Genomic DNA, 23383 nt, shown 5'->3' with positions numbered 1-23383 from the left:
GGTTTCGGCCGGGAAATCAGTCGGGCATAGTATCATAAATTCCATCTCTTTTACTTTCTAGTCTTATTCATAACAAGCATGCATATGACAATTATTATTTTTAGTATTTAGTCAAATCTACATGCATGTAATTTCTTCCTTGACTTCAATCACCTCAACAGGCAAAGATCATCTCCCACCACGCTCTTCTTTTAATTCATCAAAATAACTCTGTTTTCTTTCTTCTGATTTCTTTGTTAGGTGTCTATATATATAGCATTCTTCCTTTTCTAGCTTGTAGTTATTTTTTTTTTAAATTATCAGTGCACGTCATTAAATTAGATGCAACAAAATAAATTGCCAGTGATTTAGTTCTTACGAATAGAGGATGTCTTCATATGCAGTTATGGCTTGTCTAACCACCTCGAGAAAACGAAAAATCTTGATTTTTTAGATAGTTTGAGGTTATTATTAAATATGTTGACGTTATTGTCAATAATGGTCGTCACACAAGTCGAACACTATTATAGGTCTCACATACTAAAGTCATCATCAACTTTTATGAATAAATTACGTAGAGAGAATATGCAGAGAATGGTTTGGGATAGTGATTTAGTATGCAGAGAACAATTTCAGACGGACAAAAACACTTTTACCATTTTGTGTAAAATGTTGCGCACTATTGGTAAAGTGTATGACACAAATGAGGTTTATGTGGAGGAGATGGTCGCGATATTTTTGCATATACTTGTCCACCATGTGAAGAATAGAACTATAAAAATAAGGTTTTTTTCGTTCCGGAGAAACAGTTAGTAGATGTTTTAATAATGTGTTAATGGCATAATTCGGCTGCAATCAGTTTTGCTAAAAAACCGCAAGCTGTCTCTGAGAATTCAACTGATGCAAAATGAAAATGGTTCAAGGTATTCATCTTATATATATTTTGAGTAATAAAGTTTTTTTTAGGTTAGATTAAGTTAGAAATACATCTTAATCGAATAAGTAATTAAATTTGATGTAGAATTGTTTGGGAGCTCTAGATGGTACGTACATAAGAATTAATGTGCCAGAAAATGACAAACCTCGATATCGTATACGAAAGAGTGATATTGCTACCAATGTATTAGGAGTGTGTTCTCAAGATATGCAATTCATTTACATTTTGGCTGGTTGGGAGGGATCAACAACGGATTCTCGAGTTCTAAGGGACGCCTTACTTAAGAGAAACTGGTTGAAAGTTCCTCATGGTATAACAATATGATTTCAGTGATTATTCTTGTGTCTTTTGTCTCACCTTGAATGAAAATTATAACTTGTAATTTTTTACTAGGTTGTTACTTCATTGATGCTGGATATCCAAATAGAGAAGGATTTCTTGCCCCGTATAGAGGTCAACGCGATCATCTAAATGATTGGCGGGAAAGACACACACCAACCACTGCTGCAGAATTTTTTAACATGAAACATTCAAATGCTCGGAATGTGATAGAAAGATGTTTTGGATTACTAAAGCTTAGATGGGTCATTTGAGAATTTTATCCCGTTAAGACGCATAATCGGATAATAATGACTTGTTGTCTCTTACACAATCGCATACGTCAAGAAATATCAGTAGATCCATTAGAAGAAACATTAGACCGACATATGTCAAATTATACACAACCACATGGTGATCCAATATCGTATATCGATTATACAAGACAGTGGTCTACATGGAGGGACGAATTAGCATCTAAAATGTTCAATGAGTGGCAAACATGTAGAAACACTCAATCTCATGCATTCATCTTACTATTATATTGAAAATTTTGATATTAGATAAAAAAAACTGGCTTATTTCTTTTTCGCATTACATCGAATATTAATAATTATAATAATCTTATTTTTATTGCTAGTTTGTTTATTGATATTGGTTATTTATTTTAATTATATGTGATATACTTGTTTCTTATACATTCAGATGACACCTCCTACTGATTTACAATCTCGCTCCAAACCAGCAAAACATTTATGGCTACCTAAAGAAGATGACGAACTGGTCGAGTGTCTGATAGAAATTGCTCTTGGTAGACAGTGGAAGGTGGAAAATGGTTTTCGAACAGGATATCTTTCTCATCTAGAAAAATTGATGGAAGAAAAGTTACCAGGATGCAATATTAAAGGGGTATCTCACATTGAATCATGAATTAAAATATTAAAAACAGACAACAACTATCTCAAATATTATTTCAAACGCAAGCGAATTTATATGGAGTGATGAAGAAAAAATGATTATATGTGAAAAGAGCATTTTTAACGAGTGGGTTAAGGTAAGTCCATTATTATCATTTATTAGTATTCTTATTGAATTTATTGTGTATGTTGAGATCTCTATTTATCACTTAATATTTATTTTTTCAGACTCATCCATCGGCCAAAGGGCTTAGAAGTAAGCCTTTCCCACATTATGATGCTTTAGCAGATATATTTTTGAAAGAAAGGGCAAACGGAAAGGATGCAGGAGCACCAGTTGACGAGGAGGAACAAATTGATGCAAATGAAAATGATTCCTTTGTTGATGGTGTTGATGGGTTTGATGGCGAAATCAACAGGGAATGTGATTCTGAAGCATCATTTGCTAACAAGGAAGAAACCCCTAACCCTAGTCCAGCTCCAACAACAAAAACCTCAAACTCTAATAAGAGGAAACGTTTCCGAAAATCAAATGAATTCGTAACGAGTTTGGAAAACATTGCTAGTTCGATTGAAAAAATTGTTGAAGGAACGATCAAATATATGGATACGATGGTTGTAGCTCTTACTCATAACCAAGAAAATGAAACTGCAACCAAAGTGGTAGTCGAGTTATCCAAGTTATCAGAAGGATTAGATTACGACCAATTGCTAGAAGCAGCAGACATCCTCAATAGTGACTCTTCGAAATCAGCTATTTTCTTTGCACTGCCACCTGAATGTCGTCTATTGATCATAGAATCGTTTTAAAATATTCTCATACTAAGCATGAAATAAATATCAAGCAATCGATTTGAATAGAAAATTAACTAAAGATCATTGAAATACCTACAGTGAAGTGTCCTTCTAATAAAGAAGAACATACACATAACAAATCAAGCATGACAACTTTCTCTGTACTTTCTCTCTCTAGAGTTTTTATGTTGTTCTTTGTCTCATATTATATTTGTTAAAAATAAACATGTACCTCTATTTTATATTAAGTCATTGTCTGTGTTGTTCTTGTAGGTAAAATAAAACTAACGTACCATGTGTTGTTGGTTTTTGTTGTTACCTGCCCACTTACCCATTCCTACTGTAAGTTTTATTTATTTTACTAGCAAAATTGCTCATTTATGAGCCAAAATCCGTCATCCGCCCAATTTGAGAGTGGACAGCTAATGTGTTTCACTTATTAAACAAGGTTCTATGGTCGGCCTATGACCCCTGGATGCCGAAGGCGAAGCGCCCCTAAAAATCCACAATTAATGGGCCTACGGGATGACCAAGCACGTAAACTACATGGCAAATGGGCCTGACCCGTCGATCTTCGAACATCCGAAACAACAATATAATGTGCAAACACTCACAAAAATCCAACCCTGGAAAAAGAGGTCGGTTGTTGCCACCTGGGCAACCCTCCCTCCGTATATCCGTTGAAGAAACGTTACTGCCATTTAAAGTGACAATATCACGAATATACCCGTTAGGAGGGCTGCAGATCTTCATATTTATGTTGACATCTCTATAAGTTACCGCATTGAAGACGACAACTCATTGTCAGGTTATAGTCGACCATGGACACTATAAAATGGTTGAGGAAAGAATCATACGATCATCGAATTATCACCTAATACATCTAATTCTCGTGCAATTAACTGATGACTTACTCTCTCATCGATCGTCCAAATCGTCTTGTAAGTAATCTACGACTGTTGTGATATTTCTCTCTCACGAGGATTACTTTATCAAGGAAGGGCGACCTATCCCTCTCTCTTGACAATCGCTTTATCAAGAAGAACAACCATTTTTTCTCTCACCTGAACAACTACTTCATTAGAGAGGCGGTCCACTTTATCCCTCCAAGGAGGCAAGCTACTTTATCTCTCCAAAGAGGCAGGCTACTTTATCTCTCCTAAGAGAAATTGCCTACTTTAGCTAGAAGATAAGACTCCTTCATCACCCACGTGATTTCCTTTTTACAAGATACAAGCTCGACCCTTCACTAAGGCAAACGTTCAAACTTTATTTACGATACATACCCCCTGGACGAGGCAGACCTCACAAGGGTTGTCTTATTAAACGACATACCTCACAGGCTGTTTCACTCCAAGCAAGTCAGTATAACCCGTAGAGATCGAGCTCCGACCACTCTACGAGTCGCGCCATACTCTGACCACTCCCTCGACGGTAACATTCCAGCCCGATGTCCCCCAAAGATCTTGCGGTCACGTATGTTTCGTTTCTTGTCACAGATTAAACCCAAAGATGTCGTTGGTGCCCATAAAAATATTAACAGGTGAAGGTTTGACTTCCGGTCAATGACGCGGTCCCGCTGACTTCTTGACCCGCAATTTTGGCCCCTCACAACTCCTACTCTTCACATTGAAATAGAAAACCTAAATTAATTTCAAAAAACATGGGTTGCTTGTGATAGCATCTTTGCTTTTCTTGCAATAGTCTTGCAAGTGAACCTCTGGTTTTGCAATAATAAATACTCCCTCCGTCCCATTTTGTTTGGGTGTTATTCCTTTTGTGGAAGCCCCAAATTGTTTGTCCACTTTCTTTATTTGTTTATCATTTAATTACTATTTTCCAATATTACCCTTTATTTATAATAACAATAAAAATAGTTATTTATCCTATCAATGTCCAATTTATTCTACCAAGGTCTAATTTATTCAATGAATGTTTAATAACCTCTCTTTTTCCAAACACCTAATCAATACCTCTAATTAATGAGAAACAAATCAGACTTTTGTTGTTACTCATTTTTTAGGCTTTTGGTTATAGAAAGACACCTTAACAAATTGTCCATTTCATTTTTCTTAAAAACAACCAACAAATTCATAGCAAAATAAAACAAAAGTTTCTTCAAGTCCAAACATAAACTAAAGTTTAAATCAATAATGACTCAAAAATTTTGTTGTTCCAAGTAGTTTCGAACATTTTCTACTAATTCGGAATCACATTCAAGTTGAATTGGTAGATTACTACTTCTCTCTAGTCGATGTTTTCCCATATGTGGAACTTTGTAATTGTTGCCTCCAAAAATTTTCATTGTCTCAATCATGCACATTTGAAATGTCAAAAAAACATAATTCAGGTTTTCAAATGATAAATCTTCAAAAGATTTCTCTACGGCATGGACTAATTCATCAATTGTTTTAGGTGCTTCTTGATATTGCAGTGATTGAATTGCCCGAAAATAACCAAGATCCAAAACATTAAAATCTGGACTATTTGGTGGTTGAAATGACAAATGAAATTTGAAACCATCTCTAGAAGCGGCTTCGAGAAATTCATTGTCGTTGGGATCTATATGTGGTCTTGCATTGTCTTGTTGAATAAATATCGTTTCAGTAATGTTGCTACGTGGCCATTTACTCCGAATTGCCAGTAAAACTTTGTTAATCAAACACGATCGAATAACATCTTTAGTAACCGATAAAATTGGTTTTGTCTCTAAAGTTCCGGTAATACGATTCTTACTATTCCGTTTTGCTGGCTCTTGAAAAGTAAATGGAAAAATTCCATCTTTTCCATTGAATTCTTCATTGCTATAAGAACCATATCTTGGGCGTGCAACCACCGCTAGAAACATGACTTTTGTGATGAAGCGTTTACTTTTACAACTACGTAGAGGTTCTTCTTCTTCCGGGAGAAGATAATATTTTTGTGATTCTTTTGTTAAATAAAACCATTTTTCATCAATATGCACATAGTTGAACATATTTTTGAAGAGTGGTTTGCTAGGAAAATTGTAATCTTCAAGCATTGATAGACAAAAATTTAATCTTGCCTTCTTATTCACATCCGTTAACATCGGTTTTAAAGCATTTGAATGAGGTTTAATGACACCTTCTTTGATTCTTCTATGAAGTGTAGATTTTGACATGTTTGAGGCCTTCGCAAGAGAACGAATATTTGTGCGTTGCCGTGAAGGAATTTCAGAAATTTTGGTTGGGTCAATCTCAACTCGCTTACGTCCAACTCGTTTTGGTAGCTTATGCGACACATTAGCCAACAACCCATTAGAAATATTGGGTAATCCTTGATGCCAAATACGAAGAATTATTTTCACACTTACACAAAACATAGCTGCAACTTTAGTTGTAACACCTCTTTTGAGTTTCCCATTATGACTTTGTTCGAGGAGAGATTCAAAAATTGTTTGGCGTTGAAGATTTGTTAAATTTCTTCTCGATTTTGATTGTGTAGAAGAATTAGTTTCCAATGAAATTTCCATTTTATTTACTGTATCAAAGAAAGAACATGTAAAAGGTGAAGATGGAGTAGTTGGATAAAGGGGTATTTATAAGAAAACAGTACTCAATGTTTGGTGACATTCAAATTTTAAATTAATTGGTGCCAAAAGTTTAAGCAATTGGCTCAAATGAGATAGTTTTGGTGTACAAAATTTCAAACAGTTTGTTTGAGCAAATTCAATTTTGGCGCCACTAATTTCACCCAATTGGCTCCAATGTGATAGGTTAAATTCAATTTAGAATAGAATTAAATTTGGCACCAGTTGTTTGAATAAGTTTTACTCCCTATCAATTCATTGGAGCCAAATTAATCAGAATTCATTTTAGCTTTTGGCATCCCTAAACATTAATCACACAGACTAAGGTAATTGCTTTTTGAGTATTAAATGAGAAGACTTATCTCATAGTAGTCCAAACTAATTTGACTTGTTCAAATTTATGTTTAATGTATATTTAATGAAGTATTCTAAAATATTTGAGGGTAAAGTGGGAAAATATTTCTAACTTCAATCTCTCCTTAATAAGTTGGAATTTCGAAAAGGTCGAACAAATTGGGACGGAGGGAGTAGTAAGTAAACCTCTATTTTTGCAATATTACAAAAACCTAACCTATCATGTGTACTGGCAATAGTAAATAAACCTAATCTACATTATTTCTGCAGAGTAACAATAATGTGTACTTGCATTAGTAAATAAACCTAACCTACCCTAGCATACATTGTTCTTGTAGAGGAACAATAATGAATAAACCTAACCTAAGCTATTAAACACAACAAAATATGCAAAGTAACCATGACGATGGAACAGATAAGTACCTGTTCGTTGTAGTTTGAAGAGAGAGAGAGAGAGAGAGAGAGAAGGAGATGTGAGCAGAAAAGTGAGAAATGACTAAACACAGGAGATGAAGTATTCCAGTCTTTTAGAAGATGTAGTCGTTTTTATTGGGAGAAATAGGGTTTTGGTTGTTTCAACCATATGATTTTTATGCACACCCAAATTAGTTACAACTTTAAAGGATCTTTTTATTAGTAAAAAATGTGAGCAAAAGTGTCTCCAAAAGATCCCAGAGAAATTTTAGGTTAAAAGATATAAATGTCCAGTAAAAAACGAATAACACGTCCCACAAAAGTTATTAAAATAATATTTTGAACCAATAACACGAACTTTTAAAGTTCTTAAAAAAGTTTTGAACCAATAACGCTAACTTTTAAAGTTCTTAAAAAAGTTTTCAAACTAATAACCCAGATTTTTAAAGTTCTTAAAAAAACTCTAAACCAATAACGATGAACTTCAAAGATCTTAAGAACTTTGAATATCTAATAAAAGGTTCGAACAAATAACCGCCACTAAAGGAACTCCTCTGATCAAATCTTTTGGAGTGAAAGTACAAAATTTTTGATAGTATGTCACAGTTTCTTGATACATGGTGAATGAATTTGTATTTCTGATTTGCAATTATTGAATACTTCGACTGGAAATCTATTACAATTTAGTAATTCGAATGTTTAGATTTCTTATGATTATGGTGTCACTTCTTGACACAGTAAGATTATATTTTTTGAGTTTTTTTGCAGGTTCTGTCCCGGATCACGAAAAGTAGTTCATTATTTAGTTTGTTGAATCTTCATATCCCGACTGATAAACTAAAAGTCATTTTTCGACATCATCAAAGTGAATATCCCTCAGGGGTTTGGCGTCATCCTCGACTCGAAATATTCCGGATCTGATAGACTCCTCTAGTCTATCAAACACCTATAAATAATTAGCGACTTGGCTAAAACGGACATCTAGTATTAACTAGAGCATTGTGTCTCAAATATCCTCAATAAAATTCTATTGATCTAATTTCTTCTCTCACACTAATTATTTTCTAACTGACTACTCTAGATGACGACAATTTGCCTTCAAGAGATCTTGGCCCCTAAAGAATAAAGATTCTCATGGCCATCTAAATGACATGAATGGCGACTCCTACCTTTACTTTATACCTTTTAACACAAGTCAATAAATAATATATTAAGTTTAGAAAATGGTTGTTTAGGTCTAAAAAATTATTATAATAACTAAAAAAGCCTAGACTTTTTTCTATTAGGTAGAAATTACCACAATATTATGTGTAATAATAGGTGAAGTTTAAAATAATATTGATAATTATTATTAAGGTCATTTTTTTTCTTTATCATTCCCACAATACCCTTACTTAATAAAACTCTCCCTCTCTCTCTCTAAAAACACATTTAGGTTTTTTTCTTTCTTCTACTCGTTCTTCTTCTTCTACCCGTTCTTCTTCTTCTTCAAATCATCTTATTCTTCTTCGAATCATCTTCTTCTTCTTAGAATCATCTTCTTCTTGACTCGACCTAAGTTTGAGGTTCCTGTTCTTCATCTTCTTCATCCAAAGATGATGAGTTTGATGTTCCATATGGTGGACCTCTTGGATCAAACTATGGTGGTAAGAAGAAGAGAAATTTGATAATTATAATTGTAGCTGGTGTTTTGGGTGTTGTTGTTTCATTGTTGTTAGGGTTTGCTATTTGGTGGTGGTTCTTCTTAAGAACTGGTCAATTTGATAATCAATTAGAACAAGGGCATCAATCAATTCTCACTTTGCTTTCTTTATATAAGTCAATCTTTATACCTCCAAATCTCTTACTTGCTTTCACACAGACTCTTCCTACTTTCATAATGTGATCAATATATGAACCAAGCCAACAGATATACGAGAGATATTTTACCCAATTCAAAGGTATGAACTATGAAGCCTCAAAAGTGAAAACAACTCAGTTTGCATTGTCGCACATGCAAACACATGTTTGCATTGTCGCACATGCAAACACATGTTTGCAAAATCGCAAATACAAACACTTGTTTGCAATATCGCAAATGCAAACACTTGTTTGCAAACGTTTGTTTGCAGAACAGATTGCTACAAACAGTTGTTTGCATAACAGATTGTGCAAACACGTGTTTGCAGAAAAACGTAAGCGAAAAAACACCGTATTTTTCTGGTTTTTTTTTTTTGAAAAAAAAGTATTGAAAGTAGATCTTGTTAGAAAGCTAATGAAAAATCATTTCTAAATTCATAAATTTTATTGAAATCCGACATCTCAAACAAAAGTTATATCGATTTAAAGTTTAAAGAAAAATAAAAGAATTTAGTTATACAAAAAGACAAAAAAGGATAATTTAGTCTTTGTATACTTTTTGACCTGAATAATAATTTTCAAATGTTTTGTGCTTTTCTACTCATTTTCAATATTATTTTGACCTTTCTAGTTATTACCCCTATTAAGTTCCACTCGGACGTTAATCAAACCTGTGATTTCCGCGTATATAGAGTGAAAACTGCCAAATAGTTTTTGGTTGGAAATCCACACTTGAAAGGCCGATTTCGGCATTTTGAATTGTTTATCCTCTCGAACGGCCAGATTACTCTTTTAGATTAAAACACAATAACAACCGTTAGATATCTTAGGTTAATTGTTACAAACCCTACAAAAACCTTATTTCTCTGATCTGAAGGAGCTTCATAGAGGTAGAGAGGCGGACTCGTCGACTCCAAAACCCTAATCGATTCAGAGTTTGCAGAAAGGTAAGTGATTGTTAAACCCTAATTATCATTCTCTCAATTTATGCTGTTGTAATATCATCACTTTGTTTCGGTTAACAGTTATCTTAATGTCATTTAGCAAACCTAGATTGAATCAGAATCAGGTTACTTTCATTTCTGGGTTTTCCTTGAATTGCATTTGCTTGTGTTCACCGATTTCAGAGTCTTCTATTCATGATTTCTGAACGTTAAATTTAGTACTTGTTTCTATTTGAATTGATTCTCATTTAAAAATTGAATTTTTTTGCTGTTTCATTACACATTCTAGGGTTTCTCTTATGATGTTATTGCCAAATGGATGACTAGAATTTCAGATCATCCTTTTAAGACGATAACATTAAAAAATGTAGGGCTCTTAGAAATGAAATATAGGGTTAGCATGATTTAGCTAGAGATCTTCGTTAGTAAATTTGTATGTAATGGTTCAAGCTGCAAACTGAATTCTCATTAGGGGTGTCTACTAAGATTGGATTGTTGGTGATTAATTGGTACATATAGATATCTACTGTGACTGAAAATTCAATTATAGAAGAAGACAGTTCATGTTAACTTTTCGGGATTGGGTTGTTTTACTTAGAATGTGATTGACTTGCAGTAACAAGATGGTTGAAGAAGTCAAGAGCGGGCACGTTGTCCCTGAGTCAGTTTTGAAGAAGAGGAAGAGGAGTGAAGAATGGGAGCTATCACAGAAGCAAGCACTTGTAGCTGCTAAGAAGAAGAATGCAGAGAACAGGAAGCTTATTTTCAAGAGAGCTAAGCAGTACGCAGAGGAGTACGACGAGCAGGTATTCCAAACTGCTTTCAATGTTGAAAGGATTCTGCACACACTGCCTCAGAAACAGAAACAGAACGCATACACACAGTCAATGTTTTAAAATACATTTTACGCCTCAACGTGGGTTGCTCTCACAAGGCGAGGCGGCGCCTCGAGGTGTAAAAGGCGTAAACTATTTCTTTTACAAGGAAAATGATATCAATTATGTAGAAATATAATCCAGTTTTTTCTACTTCACTAATATAATTTAAAGTCCTAAGTGTTTGACAAATAAAAATACCAATATTTTTGTGTTGGCCAACAACTCCAAAATAACATGCGACTTCAGATGCAGCCGCTTTATTCTCGAGTACAAATACGTACGCCTCTAGGCATCAGGTGACCGACCGCCTTGCACCGAGGCGCGCCTCAAGGCGTACGCGTTGGAAGTTTTTAAAACATTGCACACTATCACACATGCTTATTTGGACTTATTGCTGATTTTTCCATTTTATATTAATAATGTTCTGGATGTTCATTGTTTAGCAAAAGGAGCTGATACGTTTGAAGCGTGAGGCTAAGTTGAAAGGAGGGTTTTATGTTAACCCAGAAGCTAAGCTGCTCTTCATTATTAGAATCCGTGGGTATGGACATCTTATTTTTCTATTATGCGATGTTTGTGAAGTCTGCTGTGTTGAGATGGTATCGTGATGTACGCTTTTTTTGGTAATTACAGTATCAATGCCATGGACCCAAAATCTAAAAAGATTTTGCAGCTTCTGCGTTTAAGACAGGTAATTATTGTTTCTCTTCTTGGTAGGTTTCATGGGAAAGACAGTTATTCTATTTCTTATTCTGTTAAATGATTTATTTAGTCGGAGAACCGTGTAGCTGGTTATAGCAACAAACGTTGGCAGCAGCCTTTGACACCAAAACCATCTTATTCTGTTAAATGATTTATTTAGTCGGAGAACCGTGTAGCTGGTTATAAGAGTTTCATGTGAAGGGTAGGTATAGTTCAATACCGCATCCTTGGTTGCAAGTATGCAACAAACATATATATATGTATATATGTCCTGTTAAGATGCCGGAATAGGTTTTATAATTTATATATTGATACAAAATGTTGAAAAAAAACACACCTCTTTGCTCCACATTACTAATGCTATTTATTCGGCTCCAGATATTTAACGGTGTATTTCTTAAAGTAAACAAAGCAACAATGAACATGTTACAGAGGGTGGAACCATATGTTACTTATGGGTATGTATCTTTCCTTTACCTCCAACTTTTAAATGGTTTTACATAACTATCAGACCCAGTTTAAGTTCTTAACTCAACCATTTCGTGATTCAGATACCCCAACCTGAAGAGTGTCAAGGAATTGATCTACAAGAGAGGTTATGGAAAGCTGAACAAGCAGAGAACTGCTTTGACTGACAATTCAATCATTGAACAGGTTTGAATTATACTGGTACTCTATATTCATTGTTTTATGTTTGTTTCTAAAAGTGTTACTTAACAATTCAGGCTTTGGGCAAGTATGGAATTATATGCATAGAAGATCTTGTGCACGAGATCCTGACTGTCGGACCTCACTTCAAGCAAGCAAACAACTTCTTATGGCCATTCAAGCTATCGGCACCATCAGGTGGCCTAAAGAAGAAGAGGAATCATTACGTTGAAGGTGGTGATGCTGGTAACCGTGAAGACTACATCAACGAGCTCATCAGGAGGATGAACTAGAGACCCATCAGGTGTTAGTTATCTTTTTGAACTTTGAAGTTCTTTCTGCTTCTTACTGATAGTAGTTTAGGGAAATATCAGTTATTCTCGCAACTTTTGGTTCTTCTAGCTACTAGCTTCAAATATGGTAGTGATTGTCAATCTTTCTCTGTTTTCAAGTTTTGAAGCTCATCCAACACATACTGTCGTACAATCTATTTGCCTTGGTACCAATTTGTTGCAGTTTTTTAATGTACTGAAGTTTCCGTTGATTGAGTATTTTTTGGTTGTGCTGTTGAACTTGTTTCTTCTATCTCTACGAGACTGTGATAATAGTTAGTCTTCCCTTATCTCGCGATTGGAATTAGAAGTCTGGCGTTGGTTGGCGTATTAAATGGCACAAAGTCAAGACTTATGGATAGTTCATTCCTTGCTCCACCTCCATCTCGAGGTGGAAAATGAAGAGCTTGTTTGCTCACTCTTGCTTCATTTTTGGCTTTTAGGTTGAGAGTTCCGTCTATAGTACTTCTATTTTTTGGACCTGTGGAGTTTTTTTTACCTATTTCTGGTAAAGGTTAATTCCAATTTGGCCCTCATTTGTCCAACATTTCAATTTCTGTTTGACTAACTTAAAATCAGATTGTTTTCCTAACAAAAAAAGAAAACTTAAAATCAGACTGTTTTCCTTTCTTTTTTTTTACCCTTTTTTGTGGATTCATGGGGCCGTAAAAACTTAGTCAATCAAGATTGACTTATTTCTTTTTTAATCCGAAAAGACTTAGTCAATCAAGATTGACTTACAGGTATGTTTCTTCTTTAACCCAAAAATTTACTGGGAGATTTGCTGTTTGGACTCCCTTTCTCATAATTGACTTGCTGTTTGGACTCCCTTTTTCCAGAGTTGCATTTTGGACTCCCTTTTGATGGAATCACCAAGGAATATTCCATCTCTAATGTTAAACTTCCAATAATTCCCAGTATACCCTTATATAATCAGTATACCCTTATATAATAAATATTGCACTTTTGATCCCCTACTTTGTTTAACTCATCTTCTTCTTCTTATCTTTAACTCATCTTCTCCTTCACCTAAATTGTATTATAAACTCATCTTCTATCTCTAACTCCCATTTGGAATCCCATAACTCGAGATACCTTCAGCAGATAGGAAAGAAGAGCCAACCCTTTCTCTCGCTCCTAATTCACATCTTATTTCGACTCCATTGATTTCCCCTTTCTCTATCTTTACTTTTCTCTCTGCTTCTTCTTCTTCTTCTTCTTCTTAAATCATTTCTTTGACTTATATACTTTCCATTTTTATTCTAATAGATGAGGGATTATTAGGTAAAAGAAAAAGTATTATGACGGATCTGATTCAACTTCAGTCGAGGTTATAGAAATGATTTCTGCAAAAGTGTTATCAAGATGACACAAATGTCAAATTTCTCTTTCTCTCTCTACATTAATCAGATTGAAAGAACAAATTTTCTGGATCCATTAATCAAGGTTATAGAAATGATTTCTTTTGTTTGTTTCTTTAGAGTTGATTTGGGGATAATAGATGAGGGGTTATTAGGTAAAAGAAAAAGTATTATGATGGAAGAAGAGCAAGTCGGGTCAAGTGGCACCTTCGTTGAGTACAATCAAAGCAATTGAAGTGGGTGGTGGACCACAGGAAGGAGAAGATAAGTCTGAACAGGTCAATTTGAAAGATCAAGGGACGAAAGTGTTGGAATCTCAGGGCAATAGTTATTCAATTTGTGATGCATTAATGTCATGGTGAATCATTCTTCTGCCAATGGCTTATTTGGAGATTATTGAGATGCAAGAGCATGGTGTTTTGAGCCCTGGGGCCGAGAAACAATATGGTCAGACCATCACAACCATTATAAACAAATCAACTCATATTCGCCATGACATTAAAGCATCACAAACAATGGGATTTGAAGATAGAAGAAGAAGATGAGTTTATTATTGAATTCGGGTGATTAAGTGATTATGGTTGACGAGGAAGAAGATGAGTTAAACAAACTAGGGGTCAAAAGTCCTATATTAATTATATAAAGGTAAACTGGGAACTATTGAAAGTTTAACTTTAGAGATGGAATATTCCCAAGTGATTCCGTCAAAAGGGAGTCCAAAGTGCAACTCTGGAAAAAGGGAGTCCAAACAGCAAGTGAATTATAAGAAAGGGGGTCCAAACAGCAAATCTCCCAAATTTACTCGATTCTTTTTAGTCTCCTAAGCTTCATCTTCCCCCGTCCTCTATCTACAATTCCTGGCCACCACCGTTTTCGATAAATGCGCTGCTCACACACTCTCTTAAGCCATGAATAAAAGTACTCAAAGTAGATGTAAATCATCGTAAAGAAAAGATGGAAGTTATTGCAGATACTTAAAGCTAAGAACACTTGCCCAACTCGAAAACTCAAGAATGAAACTCACTGGATCTTCACCGAGTTGACTCGTTACCATTTATGTCGTTCCCTAACACTCTTTCTCTCTTTCTCACTCTTTCTCTCTTTCTCACTCTTTCTCTCACGGTAAATATCTCGTTCTCTCCATCTAGCTGTCTGTATGTTTCTCTCTCGCAGTCTGTGTGTTTATCTCTCGCAGTCTGTTTCTATCTCTCTTTGTAGATCTCTCTCCTTATTTGTAGTCATCTCAGACTTCGTGGCTGCCTGAGCACGAAAATCCATGGTTGGCCGACCACGAAACCTTCCTTTAGGTTAGGTTCTGGCGGAGGAAACACTTCCTTTGTCGGAACTGTGTGTGAAGAGAGAGAGAGATAGAGAGAGAGAGAGAGAGAGAGAGCAACGTACAATGATAGTGAGAGAGAGCAGTTAGAGTGAGAGAAAACAACAAGAGAGAATTTCTTTTCTATCTTCTTTTTCATCTAATTTGACCCCATTGTGTTTTAAATCTGTTTGAAGAAATCTCGTGGGGCTTTAGTTTAAATAGATTTGAAACCCCATTATGTTTTAGACCTGTTTGAAGAAATCTCGTGGGGCTTTAGTTTAAATAGATTTGAAACCTTATGAGTTTCTTTGATTTGTTCGAAGAAACAATATGTGGTTCGAGAAAGAGTGAGAGTGAAAGGGATTCAGGTGGTCGAGTGGGTGGTTAGGTCAGAAGAACATATTTTTTTCTTTTATTTTGTATCTTGAGGGTCGCTAGCATCTATTTCGCCAAGTAAGAACGAGTGACAAAATATAGAACGGAAGACTTTTAGAATCGAAGTAAAATTGAAAAGAAAAATTTAATTGTTAGGTTTAACCGAAAGGAACCCTCTTCGAAATAAAAGAACCAAACTTTTCGATTGGTTACAAATTGGATGCCAAATTAAGATTAATCTCTTTCTTAATAGATCCATTCTAAACTTTTGCGTTAAAATTATCATTTTTACGCTCTTTTTTCGCTTTGATGCTGCTCAAAATTTCTAGGATCTATAGTGATAGAGTGCTACCTAGACATAGATAATGACTCGAGAGATTATAAAGAATAAAGACGGAGAAGCAACGCATCTCATAAGCTCGATAATGGTTGCGGTAATGTGGTGCAAAGTAACGTCCCTCTCTTTAGAAGGAGAAAACTTCTAACGAACGTCAGAGAAAGGGTTAATCTTGCGATTCACATGACGTTTTGGACTTTAAAAGAATTACCATCTTACACATATACCTGTCAATGACTTGCCTGACACCCACGCGGCAAATATCTGTAGAAATAAGTAATACGTGTCTTGATTACACCTTAGGTCAGTCTCCTCCTGCTGACACGTGATATTAACCCTCTAATTTAAAGATAATGGGTCGAAACTCTTGAGAAGGGAATTAAGTGAAGATCAGAGAAATGGAAGCAAATAAAGAGAGAAAAGAAATGGAGAAGAAACAAGAAGAACAAGGAGAAAGTAATCAAGAACGTTCATCGTCTATGAATCCAATGGCTAAGACATTGATTAAAGAATCAATCATGAGAGGTGGAAGAAATGAAAAAGAAGATGGGGGGTCAGCAGAGAAAGCTGATGATGTTCTTGCCTTTGATAGATCTGTTAATAAAATCGATTCTTCATTGGAGTAGATTGAATGAATGAGTTATCTTATGGTTGTTATTATATCATCAACTTTGTAAATTTATGTAGTAGTTTGTTGTTGTTGTTGTTAAATCCGACGGTGGGGATTTCAGTGTTTTGTTCTCTCTTGATTCCCAATCTTGTGTATTTGTTTGGAGATGCTCATTAACACCAAGGAGCTTTAGATTTCTGGTTATGGAGATCTTCCATATGATCATAGGGAGGGTTTTTCTAGGGAGTGGTGGATCCAGAATTTTCGGTTAGGGTCTTAAAATTTAGAAATTTTTTTTTTTTCCGCAGTTTCATAATTTTAAAGGAAATGTTTTTTTTTTTTGATGAAATAGACTAGCATTAAAAAAACAAAACAAAACCATCCGTACAAAGATCTAACTCGAAGCGGAAATAAAAGAGGAAATTGCATTCCAAATTCTTTTCTGACAATTGTTTCTATCCCATTTTGCTAGAGCATCGGCTTTGGCGTTGTATTCCCTAGGAGCGCAAGTGAAAACTATGTCTGTGAACTAATCCTCGAGTGTCAGAGATTGTTCTATTATTTTTTTGGATTGCCAGTGTAGTCTGTCATTTTTGCCGTTTATGTACTGGACTAAGTTTTGATTGTCGCTCTTTATGTGCACATACTGGATGCGCAGTTGAATGACCCATAAGATGCTATAGTGGATCGCCAGACTTTCACATTCTTCTGCATTCTGACCTCGTACTGCGTCCGTTGCTGCTATTATGAAATTTGCTTCTTTATCGTGTATTATACACTCAATTTATCGCTGTTCTGAGAGTGTCGTGAAAGAAGTGTTTACATTGACTTTAAGGTAAGGTGTCGATGGAGCGGTCCATTTGTGTTGCTTTGTTCCCTGCATTTGTTAGTAATAATCGATTCAATTTTGAGAGGCGTGGTAGAGGTGTTGTTTATCCTCGCTATTATCTGGAGAGGGGTCTGTTTTTGTCCGTAAAGCAGTTTTCGCACCTTGCTTTCCATATAAACCATAATATTTTGGCATATAAATTAGTAGTGTCCTCATCTAAATCTTTCCATTGTTTGATCCAAAGACTAACTGTTTGTAATTGTTCTGTTCTGACTTGAAAAGTGAACCATATCGCTCTAGCGTAGTTGCAGTGTAACATCACATGGTCAAGAGTTTAATTTTCAATACAATTGATACAAGCGTAAGAGTTGCCAACATACTTACCGATTTTGTCCTTCACTGGTAGACTGTTTGTACAACATTTCGATAGGAATAGTTTTACACGAGGTATCGTGTTCATGTTCCAAATGAAAAACCAGTCATTTTGGTCGTACATGGATTTAATTGTGAAATTACCAGATTTAGTGAGCGTCCATTTTGCCGTGTCCTCCTTGCCTATTTGCAAATTGATGCTGAGTATCGCGCTGCAAATATCACTATCAAAACAATAGTTAATTAAATTTATATTCCAGGTATTATTGGTGATGAGTTGGGCAACCCGTTCAAGATTAGTGCCGCTATGATTGGTGAGAGGAGGGGGATGATTAGGAATCCAGTAATCATGTCAGATATTGACGTGATTTCCATTGTTAATATCCCAGAAGGTGAGGCCTTCCACGTGACTGAACTGTTTACTGATCGATTTCCAAGGCCAGGAGTGGTTGGCTTTAGGAGGTGTGTGCTTATGCGATTTGGGAAATATTTGCTTTTGAGAACTTGGACCCAAATCGCCTGGGTGTTGTTGAGCAGGCGCCATTTAAGCTTGTTTAGGTAAGCTTGATTATCCAGGGAGGGGAGGCGAAGCCCTAATCCGCCTAATTTGCGAGGTTTGCAAATGGCGGGCCAGTTGATAGTATGGAATGTTTTGGATTTTCCCCACCAGAAAGTCCTTTGAAGAGACTCGATGTTGTTACAAATGCCTTTAGGGATGACAAAGCACTGCATTTGATATCGGGAAACGACCGCTGCAATAGTCGAAACGACTATGGAACGACCAGCTTGAGAGAGGAGGTTGGTTTGCCACTTGCCAAGTTTGTTTTTTATCTGCGTAAGAAGAGATTTGAAAGCTTGATTTTTGTTTCTGTCAATGAAGAGATTTGTACCAAGGTACTTATCGCCAGACGAAGATTGATGGACCTTGAGATTACGGATGATCATTCTCTTGAATTTGGGGTGAGAGTTTTTAGAGAAGAAGATGTTTGATTTCGCATAGTTTATCATATGACCGGAGGCCTCACTAAACTCTCGAAGGATTTGTTTGAGGTTATGAACATTTTCGAGGGAATTTTGGCCAAAGATGATGCAGTCGTCTGCGAATAAGAGATGTTTGTAACAATTTCCGGCCGGCGACCTAACCGGAGAAGACAAAGAGGTGAGGTGGAGAGAGAGTGAGGTGAGGTGGAGATAGAGTGAGGTGAGGTGGAGTGTTTTTATTTATTTCCCCTTAAAATTTATTTCTCCGGAAAATTTCTAAAATTCTACATATTCTCTTTAAAATTTCACACCCCGGAAACTATTTAGCTTTCCCCAAAGCGCTGGCCTAAAATATATATGGGTGATAAAGGATGGGAACTTCCTGTTTTGGTTAGTTGGCTATCAAGAAAACTATAAGGTGTACCATGGAACATTGCAACAAGTTGCCAACAACCCTTGGCTCAAGTGGTAAGAGGTAAGTCTTCCAACTTAGAGGTCAAGGGTTCGAGGCACACGCTTACCAATTCAAAAAAAAAAAAAAAAAAAACATTGCAACAAGTTACCACGGGACCCATATGAAGCCACGTGTCTTCTAGCAGATGGTCAATTGAATATTTTAATGGCCTAAATTATGACCGGCTCTTTTTTGTTCATCCGGTCTCCAATTTGACTTCCTATTTCGCCGTTGGGTTCGTCTTGGGTTGTAATTTTCATCCGAGCATCAACACTGCCAATCACCAGACTACCATAATCCCCAAATGACTAAAATTCCCACAGACGTGTCTTTCTCCCGGATTTATGTGTTTTTCGTGCTCAATTCCTTAGAACAACACCTGAGTAAGAGAAACAAGTAATTCATCAAAGTAACGGCTCAAAATGGACTAACTAACCCGAGTTAAGAGATTCAGATGGGACATTTTCATGTCTCATCATGCAAGTTCAAGGATTTTCACTTATAGTTCTCCTCTTATATTTTGATGATATTATACTCATTGGAAATTCTTCTCAAAGTGTCCAGGATCTTTTTCAAACATTGAGCTCTGAATTTGCAATGAAAGATCTAAAGGATCTTTATTACTTCCCTGACATTGAGGTACATTGAGCTCTGAATATGCTCTTGGCTTACTTCAGAAAGTTGATTTCTTGGATTCCTAAGTCAAGTGGAACTCCAATCTCTACTGGTAATCGAATTTCTAAGCTAGACGGTGAGTTGTCGGTTGATCCCCCAAGTTATAAAAGCGTAGTTGGAGGATTACAGCCGGCTGACATTTTTACGATGGTCTTCCTACAGAACAAGCTTTCGGTTCTTACAGATCCTTTAGCTTGAGTGGGCATGATAAAGTACATGAATATAAGATGATTTTAGCTCAAGCATCATTAAAAGAAGAGTAAAGATGGGGTGCCTATATAATAAACAATTGAAGAGTTAGTTAGGAAAGTCCAACTAACTTGTAACAGAATTGGCTTTCTCTCTCTCCATCCTTCCCCTAACTGTAAAGACGAGCTCTCATCTATAAATATGAGCATAACTGCCTTGATTCAATACAATGTGCTCGCTATCTCTGTGATTATTTCTCTTATTCTGAAATTTAACCTAACTTTTCATCTCTCTCTAAATACATTTCCTCTCGTAATCTCCACCAAAACGGATCAAAGATTTTGTCCATTAATCGAAGTTTATAAGTTTCGAACCCCTTCTCTCTCTAGAATCAATCAAGAAAATAAAACTAATCAAAAGAAAAAGAGCAACTCTTTTCAATGGAGTTTTCTCCCAATGGGAGATGTAGAGGTAAAAGAAGAGGAAGATCTAAAAATTTGAGCATGAGTGGGAAAATACAGAAGAAGAGATCTACTAGTAAATATCTTGCTTCAATCCATTCTGATTCTCAATTTTCGTGAATTAGTCACCTTTAGGGGGCCATATTTGAATCTACCCTAATTATAAATTTGAGACTAGGAAACAAGAAACTGATTGAAAAATTTGTGATTTACTTACAATTATATTTTGAAGACGATATGATATATCAAGATATATTATGGTGGCGTCGTTATCTTTTCTGATTTTAATTCATCAGAGTTGGACCTTTTCGAATCTAAATCTATCTTTTAGTAGTTTACGGCACAATAATAATTTTTTTTATTATTCGGTAAATTTGAGATTAGACAATAGCGAAATAAAAAGGGTTATATCCCAAATGGCCCCCAACTTTGTGACCAGCTTCCTGCCTAGCCCCCTAGATTAGCAAAAATACCCATATGACCCCATTTTCCCGTTATCTTTAACTGTCCGTTACTCTCACTCCTCCACCTCATTTCCTCTCTCTGCCAAGTCACCTGAAACGCCACATCATCATCTTCTTCGGTAGGGGTCGCCGGACAGTTAAAGATAACGGAAAAAGGGGGCCATATGGATATTTTTGCTAATCTAGGGGGCCAGGCAGGAAGCTGGTCACAAAGTTGGGGCCATTTGGGAAATAACCCTATCATTAAGATGTATAAATGATAGATAATATATATTTTTTAAGGCCAGCGCTTTGGGGAAAGCTAAATAGTTTCCGGGGTGTGAAATTTTAAAGGGAATATACAAAATTTTGAAAATTTTCCGGGGAAATATATTTTATGGGGAATATGTTTCAAAATAAAAATAAAAAACTCTCCACCTCACCTCTCTCCTCCATCTCATCTTCTATTTCTGCCACCTCATCATCTTCACCGACGAAGGGCGCCGGCCGGCGACCTTCAAACATTAAAAAAATAAAAATCTCTCTCCCCTCTCTCTCTAAAAAAACAATTTTTTTTTTTGTTTCAAGAACTGTTCTTAACGAACAGAACAGACCAAGATCTGGTTTGTTGAAGAACAGACCAGATCTAGGTCTTAAAATAAATTTTTTTTAGAGAGAGAGAGAGAGGAGAGAGAAAAATATTTTTTTAATGTTTGAAGGTCGCCGGTCGGAAAATTGACCGGCCGGCGACCTTCGTCGGTGAAGATGATGAGGTGAGGTGGGATTTTTTATTTTTCCCCCTAACAATTTACAAAATAAAATTGTCAAACAAAATTGACCAATTTTTGACCAAGTCTTCACACCCCGAAAACTATTTAGCTTTCCTCAAAGCAATGGCCTTTTTTTAATTATCTGGATTTGATTCATCAGAGTCTGTCTTTTCTGAATCTATCTTATCGTAGTTAGAGGCACACTGATAATAATTATTTTTAGTTAATTTGGTAAACAAGTTTCTTCATTCACACTTATCTTATGTTTGACTAGAAAAGAGCCCAATGTCAATCCAACCTAAATGTCTTCTGACTGGCAGACAATATACAAGCAATCTAAATTTCTTATTTTGGATAAAGTGCGAGAATGAAGAGAAGGTACCAGTTAGGGGATAAAGCGAGGATTAATATTTAATAGACAGAGATGGTTATGGGCCTTATGGCCATGAGTCATGGGCCCGATTAATAAGAAGGAGGAGCGCCTTTAGAGAACTTCAATAGAAAACGGTAAAGATTAAGCAAAAAGAAGAAGGACAAAACAAGTCCACTTGAAGCCTGGAACATCAGAAGATTTGGGGAAGAAGAGATCTGTTTGCATACTAAAAAAATTGTAATGCAATTTCATTGAGTTTAATGTATAAAATCTAGTTTCCTATTTTATTGAAAAATATCTATGAAAATCTAGTTTCCTATTTTTTTTTTATTAAACTTAACTTAATAAATTGTAATGCAATTTCATTGAGTTTAATGTATAAATAAAGTTCCGTAATACTTAAAGTAAGTTCCAGAATAGAGATATTTTCTATACTAAATAAAATTTATTAAAAAAACAAAGTTTATTAAAACGCAATTTCATTGACTAAAAAAAAGTAGGATTTTTGAGTTTAAGGTCCAAAAATAAGGGGGGTAATGAGTCATATATTCACTCCTAAATTAATAAATAAAATAAGACCAAAATAAATCGAAAATGTAAAATAAGTCCAAAAATTAACTATTTGGTGGGTCCCATGCATCAATCCTTTAATTATCTCTCATTTTTGCCCTTTCATAAATATATTTTAACCATTGTTAAACCAAAGGTTTATACTGGTTAAGTTAATAACTCTTTCCATATATTTTATGAAAGAATATTTATGTTGGATATTTAATACCAATCTTTATTTCCATAAACTCCATAAATATTTAACCAAATTAGTGGATATTTAACAAAATGAGTTGCACTCTAAAAAAAACGAGTTTCTATCTATGTAACTCTATACTTTTTGAATTCAAGAAAGTATATTATTTCTAAATCCGTTGTATTTGATTAAAGTAACCTACCAAATCAATGGATATTTACCTAAAACGAGATGCTCAATCCCAAAAACGAATTTCTCTCTCTATAACTCTTTATTCTTTGAACTTCAAGAAAGTATGAAGTTGTGATTTGCGTTTTATCTCTACCTCGATCTAATTAGACATATACAAATTCGTTTGTGAGGTATGTCCAACTTAAATTGATCGTCAGAATCTATAAATCTCTATTACTACAATCTTCTTAAAAAAATTATTTATTCTAACAAAAAACTTATATGTAACATTTTTTATCACTTTTTGGTAAA

At 35.3% G+C, this 23383-nt stretch overlaps 3 protein-coding genes and 1 pseudogene across 3 annotated transcripts; 3 read left to right on the top strand and 1 right to left on the bottom strand.

Moving 5' to 3' along the window:
- The first annotated feature begins 699 nt into the window (after nucleotides 1-699).
- LOC147556364 (uncharacterized) lies at nucleotides 700-2961 on the top strand (annotated as a pseudogene).
- A 2143-nt stretch (nucleotides 2962-5104) lies between these two features.
- LOC147556363 (uncharacterized) lies at nucleotides 5105-6439 on the bottom strand. The gene has a single exon (XM_086658617.1). The coding sequence runs from the start codon at nucleotides 6437-6439 to the stop codon at nucleotides 5105-5107; it is 1335 nt and encodes a 444-aa protein (XP_086514743.1).
- Nucleotides 6440-9687: 3248 nt separating this feature from the next.
- On the top strand, nucleotides 9688-12847 carry LOC147556362 (large ribosomal subunit protein uL30y-like). The gene is made up of 7 exons (XM_086664248.1): nucleotides 9688-10050; nucleotides 10664-10853; nucleotides 11369-11466; nucleotides 11559-11616; nucleotides 12006-12085; nucleotides 12179-12281; nucleotides 12353-12847. Exons 2-7 carry the CDS (start codon nucleotides 10671-10673, stop codon nucleotides 12566-12568), a joined length of 738 nt encoding a protein of 245 aa, XP_086520374.1. The 5' UTR covers nucleotides 9688-10050; nucleotides 10664-10670; the 3' UTR covers nucleotides 12569-12847.
- Nucleotides 12848-16363: 3516 nt separating this feature from the next.
- On the top strand, nucleotides 16364-16812 carry LOC147556361 (uncharacterized). The gene has a single exon (XM_086662932.1). The coding sequence runs from the start codon at nucleotides 16397-16399 to the stop codon at nucleotides 16622-16624; it is 228 nt and encodes a 75-aa protein (XP_086519058.1). The 5' UTR covers nucleotides 16364-16396; the 3' UTR covers nucleotides 16625-16812.
- Nucleotides 16813-23383: the final 6571 nt, after the last annotated feature.

This window comes from Eschscholzia californica, unplaced genomic scaffold, assembly GCF_041429995.1.
Source record: "Eschscholzia californica isolate CP2 unplaced genomic scaffold, dmEscCali1.0.p SCAF_2, whole genome shotgun sequence".
Taxonomy (NCBI): Eukaryota; Viridiplantae; Streptophyta; class Magnoliopsida; order Ranunculales; family Papaveraceae; genus Eschscholzia; species Eschscholzia californica.
This window is presented reverse-complemented; position numbering and strand designations above follow the sequence as displayed.